This window comes from Halyomorpha halys, unplaced genomic scaffold, assembly GCF_000696795.3.
Source record: "Halyomorpha halys isolate HHAL.00 unplaced genomic scaffold, Hhal_1.1 Scaffold392.1, whole genome shotgun sequence".
Lineage (NCBI taxonomy): Eukaryota > Metazoa > Arthropoda > Insecta > Hemiptera > Pentatomidae > Halyomorpha > Halyomorpha halys.
This window is the reverse complement of record NW_027114089.1, coordinates 499,831-516,091: the sequence shown is the minus strand read 5'-3', so window position 1 is coordinate 516,091 and position 16,261 is coordinate 499,831. Positions and strand designations below refer to the sequence as shown.

At 31.0% G+C, this 16,261-nt stretch overlaps 1 protein-coding gene across 5 annotated transcripts in view; it reads right to left on the bottom strand.

Moving 5' to 3' along the window:
- Positions 1 to 16,261, bottom strand: part of LOC106682167 (phosphatidylcholine:ceramide cholinephosphotransferase 1) — a 184,228-nt gene that overhangs the window by 92,482 nt on the left and 75,485 nt on the right. Inside the window, exon 1 of one of the 5 annotated variants that reach the window (XM_067051355.1) lies at positions 6,421 to 6,616. The exons of the other annotated variants lie outside the window; for them this stretch is intronic. Within the exon in view, the coding sequence (XP_066907456.1) occupies positions 6,421 to 6,422 (2 nt within the window). The 5' untranslated portion in view covers positions 6,423 to 6,616. Of the gene's footprint in view, positions 1 to 6,420; positions 6,617 to 16,261 lie in introns of those variants that run through there. 5 annotated transcript variants of the gene reach the window in all.

The following is a 16,261-nucleotide window of genomic DNA, read 5'->3' as shown; positions in this document are numbered from 1 at the left end:
CATGGGTGTATTAATATCTTTGTTAATTATTACAAATAATTAAATAAACAGCTAAAGTGTTGGCAGTACTAGAGAGTACAGAATCTAGCCGTGACGTAAGAGTCCCATAGGATACTTTATGAAACAAGTTTGTAAATATCGTTTTGAAAACAATATTTTTATTTAAAGTATTACACAACATTGAAATCTAATACTGTGACTGCAAAGATTGAATAAATAGATTATTTTTACGATGTAATAATTCTTATCATTCAGGAAAAAGGAACCCAGCTTTTCAATTAGCATCTTAAAGTAAAATTAATAAGCTTTGCCAGAGCAGGAACCATGGTTTGACGGGGGTTTTCCACTGAAGAAACGAGAAAATCGTATTACAAGGTGAGAAATCGGGTGGTTAGAGAATAGTACTCACCATAAGATTTAACAAATTAACCATAATGTACCAAGATAAGACCTACACTAGTGTCTCCTGCAATTGATTATATTGAGGGACCCAGATAATTATTTCTTATATGTCGATCTTAATTATAAAATTAACAAAAAAATAAGAGGTAATAAATAAGAATACTTCAATACAGTGTTCTAAACCAGCAATTCACAAACAATTTTAGCCATGGCATCCTAGTGGGGCTAAAAAAATCTGATTCTTTGCGTGCATCACAAAACTTTCAGTTACTAACCAACTTACATCCGCAGGTGTAGATCAGTGAGCTAGAATAGAATTTATCGCCGTTTTGTGACCTCTCCCCCCCCCCTCAAAAAAAGCTCAATGACCAGAGAAGATAAAAATTATTTATAAAAGTTCCTATATTATTTACCGAGATGGGAATTACAAATATAAATTTTGTCCCTGCCAAGAATACAACAGTTTATAAAAAGATGACGAAGCAATCGTGCGATCAGAAACGATCGTTCGGTCTTGGGATTTCCCCTTCGAATAGGAACTATCCATCTTTCTTTTTTTTTCTCCTTTAGTTATCAATAAAAATCTTTAATATCTAGTAATTATACATTGAATATTATTGCTAACAATGAGAACAGTTAATTTTTTTGGAACCTTTTTAGAGAAAATCAAACTAATATAAAAAAGTGGCACTTCGTTAGGTTGTTTTTCAGCGAAAATGTTACTCTCACATCCCAGGTATATAACCACCATAAATTTGTAATTTCAGTTTCGTACGACTTAATGATTTTGAGTATCAATACAACTTTGAGTCTAGATGCCAGTGCTAATAATACAGAGAACTTTTCCAGATTATGTATTTATTTCCAAGCATAAATGGCCTAAGGAACCATAGAGAAAGATATAGTGGTGTTAATAGATATATAATAGATTCAACTTTTAAATTGCAAAAATTAAATATTTTTCACCACAGTGCCCAGACGTTCGCTTGCGCAACCACTGGTATAGGATTGCGACACCTCAGAATTTAGTTTGTAACCCACTGATCTAACAACAAGCGGTAGTAAACTGTCGACACAGAAAATTAAATATTATCATCAGTTATTCCCATATTAAACAAATGCGTCACTAAGCTTATGTTAATTTTTTAGATACACAGAGATAACACGAAATGTTCCTAAAACTAATTAGTAATCAGGTAATAAAGTACAAATACCAATGCTGAAGACGTTATGAATAATTAAAATAAAACAATAAAACATAGGAACAAGGATGGAATTGGAGAAAAAACAATTTTTATTTTGATTTCTCAGAAATAGAATTCTTTTGTAATTTTTTTTTCATTTACTAAGCTTTTGTAGCATGTAACTATCCACTTATTACAGTAGACCCCTATATTATTGTTGATATAGAAATATTATGAATTAGTTATTTTTCAAGGTTAGCAATGCTATATCCTATCCTAAATAGAAAATCCAAATTAAAATCAGAAACAGCTATTATTATTTATAAAACAATTCTCAGGCCTTACGAAAAGGAAAAAATTACAATTTTTTTAAAACTAAGTCGTAAGAATTGCAGTGATTGTAAGAAACAGCCAATTGGATCGGGAATTACAAATAAAGATAATAGAGGATTACATCAAAAAAAGGTTCATGAAGTTCCACTCCCAGTTACCGACAGTTAAAGGAGCAGTAACCTAAAACTTGGGAAACTCAACCACAACCCGAAGACTGAAGTCCAGGCTGCAGGACATCCTGTTATAAAGTCTATATTTATCAGTTCTATTATTGTCACTCTAAAATTTTATTTTATCCTAATTTCTTTTTTTTCCTCTTAATATTTATTAGAAAAAAATTAGATATAGTTTTCTTAAATTCTTCCTTTTTTTCCCCATTATAAGTCAATTATTTATATTGTTAAATCCATAAACGTCTTTGTTTTTGTTATTAATTTTATCTTTTATTAAGAATTATTATTTTATTTTAATTTTTTGTTTTATTTATAACATTGTATATAGTTAGGGGTGTCTTTTTTATGAGCCTATACCCCCCATAATCAATTTTAAAAAAATGCACTTTCTGGTATTACATAAATAAATATAAATATAATTCTTTTTATCTGTTTATACCAGTACCAATATAACAATTAAATATTATAGCTAACCAATAAATCAATCACTCTTGTCTGATGCACGTGCAAAAACTGAGTAATTTCATTAATTTTTAAGCATATTTTATCAATACAGAAAGTGGACATCTTAATGAACAATCGTTAGAAGAGAAGGAACCGCAAACGGATATGAAAGATGTAACGAAATGTAAATGGAGCAACCTACAGTAATAGCTGATATCATTAATGTAAACCCAGGCACAGATACAGGAAAGAATTGAAGGTGAACGAACCGTACTGAAGAAAAATCATTAAGAGAAATGCCAAACAGGAGCCGGTAATAAAGCAGTAAGGTCCCTGAACCTTCATCGCTCGATCTCGGCTCCATGGTAACCTCACTGTCTGCTGCACTAAACCGCTCCAATGAGGTAAGGCTATGGCACAAAGAGGTCGTCACCATTTTAAATGCAGCGGGTGAAGAATCGATGAGCAAGGATGCATTAATCCCTAATCGATTCTAGGAACAGTACACTAAGCATAAGAAGGGGAATGCAAACATTAGAAAATGTTTTTTATTCTTAACAGATCCAGGAAGTAGTAAACAGAACAGAGAATTTCGACTAGGCAAACATATTTAGGAAATAAACGACTAGGCTCGTGTATGAAGGGTGTGATAGGATGTCTACGAGAGATGGCGTTGTGATCATGTGTTTAATGGAACTAACTGGTATGAACAAGATGATATTGGTGGGCAGCTGTCCTTTCAGTCCACTCTAATAAGGTAAGAAGTAATGTGATCAGTTGATTAACTTAGGTTCACCGGTAATATATAAATATATATATATATATAAACACTGAACCCATGGGTAAACGTCGGTGGGATAGATCGAGGCGTAGGTGGGAGGATTGCGTCAAGACTGATCATTAAGGGTTCGGACGTGCATCACATAAAGTTCATGTAAATAGTGAACCTGGGTCTTTACTTTTTATACATATATATCATATCTAGGGGAGTAGATAGCTCACTGGTAAGGCACTGTGCTATTTACTTCAAGGATCCGGATTTGAATACGGATGTGGCAGATAATTATTTCTTGTTCCGCTGTAGCTGTAGGAGTCAGCCCTGTGGGTTCCACCCAGCCTCATACAGTGGGTACCCTTAATTGGGTAAAAATCTGGCGGTCGAGCTTGATTTTAACAAAATCGCCTTCTTTCACAACCGTATAGTAACAGCATTCTCCTCAGAAACTGCCCCCCTAACTCTTCATCGGTTGTACTGGTACAGAATTTTTTTTTTAAAAATCATATCTTAAATGTCACTTCGTTCAAATTCTTATATGTTCAAAACCCGCTATGTATTGTAAAAAATCATAACTAATTTTAAACATAATTTCATATTTGTTAATTTGTTATTTCTTAACAAGCGGGTAGTTTGTTCAGCAACATAAGTCAACCGCCCAATTTTCCTACCAATCCAATAAAGTCCCAGTTTGCACTTTAAAGAGACTGTTTGTCATCTGAGGGTCTCCTTAAATCCTTGATAGAACATGCAGTTTCCTGACCAACAGTTATATAAGGTGTTGTTTTTAAACCTATTGAAGGGTCAATTATCCACTTTAGAGAGACTGCATTTGTGTCAGGAGGGTTAACAGATCGCTTATCTGAGTTTAATTTGCTAAGGATATAGTTTTTCTTGACCAACAGTTGATGGATTCAGCATCTAACAGGAACCACCAGGTTTATCTCCCAATCTGACCGAATAAAGGAGCAGTGACGCACTCAAGTAAGGCTGGATGTGCTCCAGGATCATTTCCCTTCCCCTGAGTCGATCCACGGCTAATATTACCATAAACTTCTGACCCATGTACTCTGGGGACTCTTGTATTTCCTATATTTAATAAATAAGAAATTTATACTTTATTATGATTTGAAGTATGGTAAATTCTTCAAGAAGGTTAGGCCATTCTAACTGGTGAAAGAACTAAAATACAAACCTTCTAAAAAATTACTTAAATCTTTATAATTATACTTATAAAGAAATTTATAAGAATAGAATAAATCGATATAACTAAAACTAACAAGTAGGATACGGGCCCATTGTTAAGAGGGAACTACTTAGGGGCAGATCACAATCAATATTCAAGATCTGGAAATAGGGGAGAAAGAATAGAACGGCTTTTCTTGTACCTCAGGGTCAATGGACGGTATTACGGGCATAGTTATCCCAGTAAAATATAGATAGATATATATTGTAACCATTTTTTTTTTAAACAAATATAATTTATTTAAATATAAATAATTTCTCATAAATCAAGTAAGTATAGAAATAATAATAATCTACATTTTATCATTAGCCGGTAGTTACGTAGAATGAATCTGATAGTCTTAAAAAATTATACAGAAATTAAAAATATTTTTACCTTTAAATTTTAAATAATTTAAATAAGTTGATATAAATTTTAAATAAGTCACAATTTTATATTTTTATAATTTAACATACCAATAATATTAAAAGTGAATGAATAAGAAAATATCAAGAAATAACAAAATCATTAATCAATATTCATTATTAAAAAAACTCTATCAATAGGATATATAATCATTAAAAAAAAATAATAATTCAGGCAATCCTTGCTTTGACATTCAAAAATAATTAAGAACACGATGTTTATAGTGTTGAAAAAAAAAAAAAATCAACCCATCTTTTAATCCCAACAATCGTTCTGTAGGTTACGAGTAACAATATAAATTTTTCAAACATTGAAATTATTTTAGACTGGCTCTAGATTTTTAGAAATAAAATACAAATGGGATCGAACTAAGAAGTACCTCAGTTTAAATGATGCTAAAAAATACATCCATACATGAGGAGCTCTCAACTAAATTTATTTTGCATGGGAACTGTTTTTTTTTTTTTTTGGTAAGAAGTCAAAATATAAAATGTTTTGACAATATTGCTCCTTGTCACTGGTTTAAACAGCTTTGAAGTTTGTTGTTCACTACAAAATGAATTTTTTCCGTGTTTTTTTTATGGATCATTAAGTGCCTAACAAAATTAGAAATGTACAAACTGCACTTTAATTTGAATTTTTCTAAATAAAAAGAAACTGCGTATTACTGCATACATAAAAAACTCGAAAGCTTAAATATTGTTTAGTTGCATGGAATAATGACGAAGAAGAAAAGAATCAACACATGTTACACTTGTACAAATATTTTTTGAAATCGTTGTATAGTACTTCTTAAACAATAAATTCAGATTACTTTATATAATCTGGTTCTTTAAGACAGTTCAAAAAATATTGTATGAAGTTAATTTTATTTGAGTTATAACACGTTAAATATAAAAAAAAGTAATATTGAAATAAGAAAATACATTGAGGCTTAACTAAAAATAAGCCTGAGACGACAACAAGTGTATAACAAGTCCATTGAGAAATCGAATCCCAGCTTGAGAGAGAGGGGCGTGGCGTACTTTCAACGCGGCACAAACTCTTAAATCTTTCAAATCACAATAAATATACTTGTTTAGGTAATATTTATTATTATAGCAAGTTAAAAACAATAAACTGTAATATGAAACTGGCTAAGCGAATTAAATAAACATAGTCTCAGTCACACGTTGAAAGAGTATGGCTTTTATGAATGCGTTTTAATTTTTATTAATTTAATTTGAGTTTCAATTAGGTGATATATAAATCCAATTAAAAGGGTTTTTAAGATGTGAAGGTTACAAGTGGTAATTCATTGACGATAAAAGTGTTTTAGTTAAATAGGAAAATGAAAAGTAGCTCTAAAATTTAGAGATTCTTCGCGTGTAAAAGAGACTTGTTTGCAAATGGTTTCTCTAAGACAGAGAATCCGCATTTAGCAGGCGTCAAATCAAACTAAATGAATATATAACTTACATTAGACAGTCAACAGATCGTGACGGACTGACAACCGCTCTATGAGGAGCCAGAGGGGAGGAAATAGAGACGAGAAGGATAGGAAAGGACAGAGAAGGTTATAGAATGATATACTACAAAGGCACGATTGGATAGACAGATGAAAAGGAGGCGGGCGTGAGAGCGGCGAAGGAGACCGCACTCCGAGAGCAGTGACTACTCAACTGACTCTAGATGGGAGCGGCAGAGCGCAGGAGCGAGCGGGCGCCGCTGTGGCTATGCCCTGGTTTGTTCCGCCGTCGATAGCTACGCGACAGATCGTCCGAAATGATATTAACAAATTATCACGCACTCCCGCACTTGCTAATATAATACGCTAAACCACTAAGCCTTCCAAACTTCACCTCAAAGAAGAGAAGAGTTGTCAAAGCAAAGAGAAGTGTCTCTCGACTCGAGCTACTCAGTCAAAACCATTAACTTCCTCATTCCAGCAATTTTGACTGTACACGTACTCGAATATCGAGACAATTTTAAGAAGTCATGCCAAAGGACACTCCAAATAGCAGGTACATCATAGCAAACAATAAAAAGTAAACAATGGTTAATTACATAGCGAGTGGTAGTGATGATGCAATGTTGAACGAACGTGTCACCTTACCATATGCTTGAGTTACGTGCCACACGTTAAGATATATCAAAGCCTTTTATTTTAGGGAGGCATGGTGTCGACAAACACTATTGATTGGTCTCTTTTAAGTTGGCTACTGGCGATCACTCCACTCCAATCGCTGCATTTGGCTCGCACGCTTGGACGTGGAACGACAGAGAGTCTGAAATTTTTAATGAATTTTATGAAGCGAAACGGCTAGAATTATATTGGTCCTAAAATTCATCAAGCCACTCCAAAAACCAATCACTCCAACAGATCGTGAGCGTAGAAAACTGATGTTATTGAAACGTGGAATGCACAGTTTTCAGTCTGGGCTGAGACAATACTAATAATAAAAATTTCGGTGAGTAAATTTACTATAATGATTGCCTAAAATATTTTATGAAAAATGATATGAATAAATCGTAATTTTTCTTAACTATTAATTATGTTTAAAAACTAAAAAAAAAAAATAAATAATAATTGTAATGTTCATATATAATTTATTAACCACCTTAACATCTCATTCGTTGCAGATTTGGCCGACAGATATGCGTCTTTTTATTTCAAACTCCTTAACCATCCTAACCCATTAATTCTTAATCTTTCATCCTTAACAATCCCTGATTATCCTCCGAAATGTCTGAAAAGAAGATGGCCACGGGACCTTCTAATTTAAATTAATGTTTGAAGTACCACAAATGGGGTGGTTCCTTCCCAAGATTTTCAAAAGTATATGAAACATACAACATATTTACTTATTGTATTATTTTGTACAGTTGTAAATTACATTAAATAAATAAATTAAAAAAAATATATATTAACCGTCTCATAGAAGTACAACTTTTGTACTTAGTTCCAAGTTTTTTTTCATTTGATTCCATACTAATATAATATTAGTATAACATTTCAGTACTTTCTAATATGTTTCAATTTACTTTTGGTAATATGTTCTATGATTCTTTATTTTTACCTAAAGAATTTTTTATACATTGTATTTTTGTTACACTGTAAATAGTATTATTATATTCTCTTTTTATATATTGGACTCATAGCTTTTTTTTTATTTTTTGTCTTCTTATATCCTTTCTTTTCTTATAGCTTTTTTAAGTTTATTTTTCTTATCTTGTACCTCACATTTTTTTTGTTATTTTACGTATCTGCAACTGTATATCTCTTGATTATATAACAGATGTGAATAAATAAAAAAAAAAGCTTATGTAAAAAAATGTAAATATTAATTAATAGGTATGAATAACTGACAATAAACATTTTTAGAGAATTTAGAATTTAAAATGTACTTAATTTTATTTTACTTATTTTTTATAGGGTGGGTTAAAAATTAAATTGTTTAACACATTTTAATTATAAAGGCGACATTTAAACTTCAACACTCAAAGAAGAGAATTGATTTACTTTTGTTTTGTTTTTTTATACTATTTAGTGTATTATTTAAAAAATCAATGGTGGCCAGAATACTAAAATAATGACCTCGAGAGAGAGTTCTTTTAGAGTTATAAATATACTACGAGAAACTGTGAAACGTAAAGAAAGATATTTTTGATGTAAGGAATAAAAATAGGACATCCTAGGATAAATAATTCACTGTATTTATACTTCGGAAGAGAGAAGCTAATTCAGAAACATCTAAAGGTTGAGAATCAAAATGAGTTCAATGGGGCCTGGGAACTTAGATGATTCAATCTTTTATCTATAATTTACTTTTATTTTTCATATATATTTAAAATTGGTTTAAAACTATTCAATACTTGTTAATATTGTAATCCTAAATTTATTAGTAAATATAGAAGGCATATGTTCATATACCCTGTTTTGTCTTTTTTCCGCTAGATTGTGTGCTTGTACCTAGTGTGAGTGTAATGTAATGAGTTTTGTGAGTAATAAAAAACCTTGTCTCTCGAATCTAGTTTTATTTATTAACCAACAATACTTTTACCTGTTTACTTTCACTTTTTAATTATATAGTAGTGACGGCTAAGAAGAAAAAAATATCACGCGAGCAGTAACTGCGTTTCAATTATAATGAAAACAGTATGTTAAGAACCTCTATTCCACGAAGTACCAAACTGGTTTGAATTATTTAGAACATTTAATGAAAACTATATCTAAGCAAAGACGACAGAGAATGTAACAAAACCTCGATGTAAGGAATTCAAAATACTAACAGAATAAACAAACTTTGTATAGCAAATTCTCTTACTGGCAACCTCTATATAGCGAAATAGACTTCTTCACAGCTAATCTAAGTCTTCTTAAGTACCTCAATACAACAGAGAAAGAAATGCTACCCTAGAGTGGTACAGGTTAAACTTTACTTTATTTGAAGGTAGGTGATACAAAAACTCACATAATATATAGAACTAATATCTACAATGTACAGACTATATACCTACTATGTACAATATGTCTCATAGAGGGTCCTTAGAAAACTTTGTTCAAATACTACTCTGATCTAGAACCTAAAACAATTTTTATCTCAAACATAAGGAGGTATGTCTCAAACATATGCAACATGAGGTATGTGAAGATAAGAACTCGCTCAAGACGTTAATAGAGGATGTTGTCTGTGGGAGATTTATAAGAATTTTGAATAAACAGAAACAAACCTTTGACAGCTTCCTATGTTATGCCTACTTTTAAAGGGATTGCAGTAAAAAATATAAATCGTAGGAACTACCAGAGAGAGTGTATTTGAGTTACGTTTTTATTCCTTTTCGTCTGTAATTTAAACATTTAAACTATTGAAATAAAGGTATTTATAAAATCAGAAGATGATCGGGGAGGGGGGTGCGATCAGCTAAAGCACAAATAAGCCAAACTTGATATAAAAAAAATTAGTAAAAATTTTTTTTTTTATCATTTATTTTCCATAATTTTTACCTCTACAATATTATGTTTTATCTTCCATTAGTATAAACTATTATCTACTGAATTTATTATTACGTATATTTCCAAGTTTGTTTTTCTCTGAATTGAGGTTATTGCCTTGGTTTTATTTTTATTTTAAGCCTCGATGAAATAATAAATAAGTTTTGCTTATTGATGCATCTTTGCTGAACGCACCCCCCTCACCAATCATCTTCTCTTTATTTCAATCGACGATCAACCATTATACATCTCACTTTGAAAGTGTAAATAGTGTTATGTAAAGAGAAACTGAGAAAGAAAAGATTTAACTAACGGTATTAGTTAACATAAATTAAAAATTTTACCTGGGCTTAAATTATGTTGGCAGAATGGTGGATGTTAAAGAAAAGCCAAGGATAAAACTGCGAATTGTTTGGCGATTTCAGCAGCATAATTAGAGAGGCTAATGAGATTGCTTGCCTAATTAGGTTTGCAAAACTATTCCAAATAAACTTATATATTCTATACATGTATATTTAGAATTATTTTTCGCTGGATATGGGAATCCATATCAAAGGTAATGAAGAATAACAACTGATTTTCAAGTTTAAATATCATATAATTAACCAATCAGGTTCAACCATTACATACACTTATCACGTATTGGAGGAAATAAGATGCAATGAGGTTATACAAAGTCAATTTTGGATTGAGGCAACAACAGCGAGTAACCTTATAAATATTCAATCCTTAAATGTCATATTCAATCAAGGTATTTCATTCATTTATGCAAAAGATTAAGTGATATCTCTAAAAACGTTGCAACCTTAAGTATTTTTATTCTTAGCCAGGGTGACCCCCCATGTTCGTACAATATTATTTTTATTTTTACTTAAATACAACTTTTGGGTTTTCATATTCTTTTAGTGATTTTCCGCAGCGAATTGTCACGAGCCGAAAGGAAGGACAAGTAGGAATTAAAGAACTGGAAACAGAAGTTGATTTTAATTGCTAACAGTAATAATTATAAGAGCGGCGGTCTTTAGGTGTCTGGTATGTTGTCATAGTGATCTGGCGGCTTTTAACTCCGCTAGCTTTTAATGCCAGTGACGCGGTTGACAGAGAAGCGCCGGGATCTCCGGAGTTCTGCTCTATCCTCCATAAGGGGGAAGGAGCTCAATTCGGGGTTCCCCAGGCTGAATGTAAATATTGTAAATAGGAATGATAGTATTCAAGATGTTATTTTATTTTTTTATTAGAACTATTATTTTTTTTCTTATATTTCTCATTTTGTTATAATTTAATTTACATAATTGTAAATATGGTGTGAATGGGCTCTATGATCTCTATTATTACAGAATGTAATATTACACAATATTAAAAAAAAAATACAACTTTTAATAAGGGCTATTTCATAGCAAACCAACAAGGCGCACTCAACGTTTATAATTCATCAGGACCTATATACTGTGTGACTGCCGTTAGCCAACCCTGTGAGCTTGGGAATACTCCAGTCAATAAATTAGAAACCCTCTGAGGATAACTCTGGTAGTTAGAATGATCTTGAACAAATTGCCTCTTTGTATAACCGATATAAAACTTGCTGTTTTTTTTTTATTCTCTCTTATAGTTTTTGCGTTATATATTTTTAAAATTTCGTAACAAATCGCTAGTTTTTTTCTTTTTAATCCACTCAGTACAAATTAAAATTTGTTAATTACAGTTCTATAAATGATGCTAGAGATGTGTGTAATGCCGTTTTTTAGAGCGAATTTAATGAGCTTTGATTTAAGATAAATTAATGTACAATTCAACTTTATAAAATAAAGCTGTCAGAAATAACAATTTAAAGTATCAATACAAATAACACTAGCATTCAGAATTGAAAGATTTTAGTATCTAGTGAAAACAATGAATATGAAAAAATATACCAGTTTAATATACGCCGATAACGATAGAAATAACCACATTACATAATCATAAATCTTAATGAACATAATGTGAATTCATAAATATTAAAAACAAGTTCAGAGAAATCGATTGCATTATAAACGAAAATACGATTTGTACTAGAGGAAAATGAATCGCGTAGATATTTTGAATTGGGGGTAAATATATTTACTTTTCTGCTTACTGAACAACTTCAATAAGTATTAATATTTTAAGTAAATTGAATAAGGACATTAAACGTACCATTGATAGAAGAACCCATTGATGACAGTCACTATAACAATCCGAGAATTACTTAAAGAATCTACGTTGCATGAACAGAAACTCAGGATGGCGAGTTACAAATTAGATTTCGAGACACGTTGAACGGATAAATGGCGCCCTATCAGGAAGGGCATGAGGGTAGTTTGTCAGGATCACTTTAAAGATGGCAGATGACACCATTACTGGCAACAGCGCGAGGCAAGAAAAAAACTACAGAGCTTAAAAAAAAATTGTTCCACGAAAACATAATGTTCTAATTATTTATTAAAGATATATTTCGAACGCGTTTCCTCAGTTTTAAAAAAATTCAAAAATTTACCATTCAAATTTCACCTTTCGAAAATTCTAGAAGTGTTGGGCATCAGGAAGTAATGTGTCCTGTAGAGGATGGAACTTGTGCTTTGCCTAGATAATAACTTAAAATAAACAGGGAAAGTAGGACCACAAACGAGAGGCACAAGTACAACTTAAAGAATGATTTATTGACTTTTTTCCCCTCTACCTCCAATTTTTTATTAAAAAACTAATACAATATATATTAATATATAATATAGAGTGTCCTTCCTTTACCACATAGCATTATAAGGTAGTGGTTTGGGTCCACTGAAGGAGTGGGTCACAATATTGGCCCAAGAGCCATTGGCCGGTGAGAGTACAGAAAACGGGGAGGAACCACTCCACTGGGAAAAGGCTAATTTATTGACAGAATCCGTCCATCTATATATAATATAATCTACGGCTGATCTGGCAAGCTGTCAGCTGACATGGCCCCTCTGTCACCTAACTTCGTATCGCAATCTATTCCAGACCGTAACTATTACAAATTTAAATATAATAAAATAAAATATCAAACCATAAATAAGATTATATATAACAGCTAGTGAGGAGCCTTAGTAAGCAACTGGAGGATTGTTTATTTAATATTTAATTCATTATTTATTTATGTCCCCGCAATATTTCATATTACAAATCATCATTAAAATAATTAAACCTTTATTCATAAATTTTCTATTGATAAAAATTAGAAGGAGCTATGCAGAAACCGCTATTTTTAATTCATAAATTTCCGCATTGATGTTACCTAAAAAAAAAACACAAGTTCAGATAAGAGATATATCTCTTGTTCAGATAAGGAAAATATGAAGTTTCTGACTGCAAAAGCAGTTTTCTTCCACAACAAAAAATTAAACAAACCTGACAAAACATTAAAAATCTCTAATTACAACTTTTTTTTTTTTTTTTTTTTTAGTGAAATGTAATGCAGTCACAATATTAAATTTCAAAAACAAGGATTTTAAAAATTAAAATTGGAATAAGTTTAATTTTTTTTTTATTTTGGGGGGAGGGGTTTAAATTTCGATGTACTTCAAAACTTTATATCCTTTTTGTGCATCAGACGATGATGGAGAAGCCACTGAAATATTTTCCTGATTAGCGAAAGGAGAATCCCTCACAGCCAACCCGTCCCGCTAAACCCCGATTTGATCATAGTACAAGAGGCGGGAAGAAAAAAAGGCAGTTATCTCACCCCAATTTTTGATTACTTCAATGAAAAACTATGTATAATTACTAGTCAAAATTGATGAGTCTGCCAAGTATAAGTAGGGATATTAAAAAATGGCGGCTGTTTAAACCTTAAAAAAACATTGATTTTTCATTCGGAGGTCTATATCTTAAAAACTACCAACAACACTAGAAAATTTAAGAAAACATTATTTAAATAAGAGTAAATTTGCTTTAATATTAGCCATAAAAGAGCTATTTAGGTCCAATAGTTCTCGAGATATAGCTTTTTAAAAAGCAAAATTTCTTAAAAATCTACTGAAAGATCAGTAGTTAGTCAATTTATTTTGAGAAATCAATATCTCAGGAACTATGTGACGTACAGATGTCTATTAGCACTCAAATTAAAGCTAGTTTAATGGACTATAAAGACGTTTATGACCATTACATTCGTAGGAACAGTAGTTTTCATGATATTTGCTAAAATAAATTGATTTATAGTTGTTCGGACAATAAATTTGATTTATGAAAAACTTTATTTCAGAAACCATTGGACGTACCGATGTCTGCCAGCGCTAAAATTAAAGCTAGTTAAATTTACTACAAAATAGTTAATTATGTTTATCTTTGTAGGAATAGTAGTTTTTATGATGATATTTGACAAAATAAACTCACAAAATGTTAATTTATAGTTGTTCGTATAAAATGTCGGATTTTTGAAAAAATATATCTCAAGATCCATAAGACGCACATATGTCTGCCACCACTCAAAATAAAGGAAATTTAACTTTCTATAAAGTAGTTTATGACACTTATCTTCGTAGGGGTAGTATTTTTTATGATATTCACATATAAATATAAATTTGGCAAATGGAAATTTGTCCGAACTATAAATCAATTTATTTTAGCAAATATCATGTAAACTATTACTCCTACGAAGATAAACATTATAAACTACTGTATAGATATAAAGCTTAGATATAAACTAGCGTTGAGTTGAGTGCTAATAGACATCTGTACGTCAAATGGTTTTTGAGATATAAATTTTTCAAAATTAATTCACTAACTACTGATCTTTTACTACGTCCCATACAACATTTTTATGAAATGTTGCTTTTTAAAAAGCTATATCTCGAAAACTATTTAACGTAAATAACTCTATTAGGGCTCATATTTTAGTAAATTTACCCTTCTTTAAATGGCGTTCTCTCAGGTTTTCATGTTCGTTGCTTTTTAAGATATAAAGCTCCGAATGAAAAATTAGTTTTTTTTTTATCGCTTTGGAACAGCCGCTATTTTTTATTCCCCCTACCTATACTTGGCAAACTCATCAATTTTGACTAGTAATTATACATAGTTTTCATTAAAGTAATCAAAAATTGGGGTGAGATAACTGCCTTTTTTCTCCTCTTGGGCTCTTGTACTATCACCTTTGAAATATTTATTTAAATCAGCAAGAAGAAACGTAAGTTAGCACATCAGTTAGATCGAGTAACATTATAAAGGGGATGAAATTAGAAAACAGCGTGAATCTTTTTAATTCATTGACTAATCGATTTTCAACAGAAACGAATTATAACATTAAACAGTAAACAAATAAAGGTATAAACCTTTTAGATCAAAATATGACGCCTAATCTCGGTGCTTTTTCTTTTGATACAGGTTACCTCATCGACAAACCGAGCATTCATACCTTTAATAATACATTTGTTATCTGCCGATCTGTAGGTTCAAGCACCACTTTGAAATTCAGCTATCTCTTTAACAAACGATGCGAGCGGAGGTCCATATTTTTTAATAAATCAACAAGAATAATGCCTACAAAATCTCGAATAATGCATGATAATGATTTCCAACATCGATTTACATGTCATTTTATTGATTTGTGTAAAATAATGGTGTTACAAAAATAATTAATTAATGTAAATCCGGAAAATAAATAATTAAAAAAAAAATAATTTGAGGAACTAATGAACCAGACAGGAACAGAAAAATAAAAAGGAAAAATAATTATGCAATAATCTTGGAAGGCAATTGACTAACTTCTTTATATTAGGAAATATTTATTTCTTACAATGTCAACAGAAATGACTGTTGAAAGAAAGATATTTCATAAAAGTTTAGCACAATCTTCAATTAATATAAATTAGAACATAAAGTGATGATACATTCAACCGATTTAACTTTATACTTCTATTGTTGTAAGAAAGAATACGGAAAAGATACTTATATTTAAGAATAAATTTTATTATTTAATAACTTTAATTAGTCGTTAAGAGTTTTGACGTGTTTAAAAATATTTTTTTTTACATTGATATATAGGAGATTATCTGCAGGTTACTCTATTCTAATGATGATGGGAGGGTAAAGGTTTCGTTTCATGGGACCACCACGAAATAAAAGTGAAGCCTCCAAGACAAGAAATATATGCTAATCAAGAGAAATACTTTAGCATTACTTCATAAATTATTTTTAAAATATTTTATGCATCTGCAAAAGTAATGAATGAAATTTAGTAAAAGTGATACTGGATTATTTTTACACTAACTTAGAGTAGTGGTTCTCGAAATTATTCTTATTATGTCATCCCGGCAAAACAAGATAATCAAATACCCGGTATATGTATAT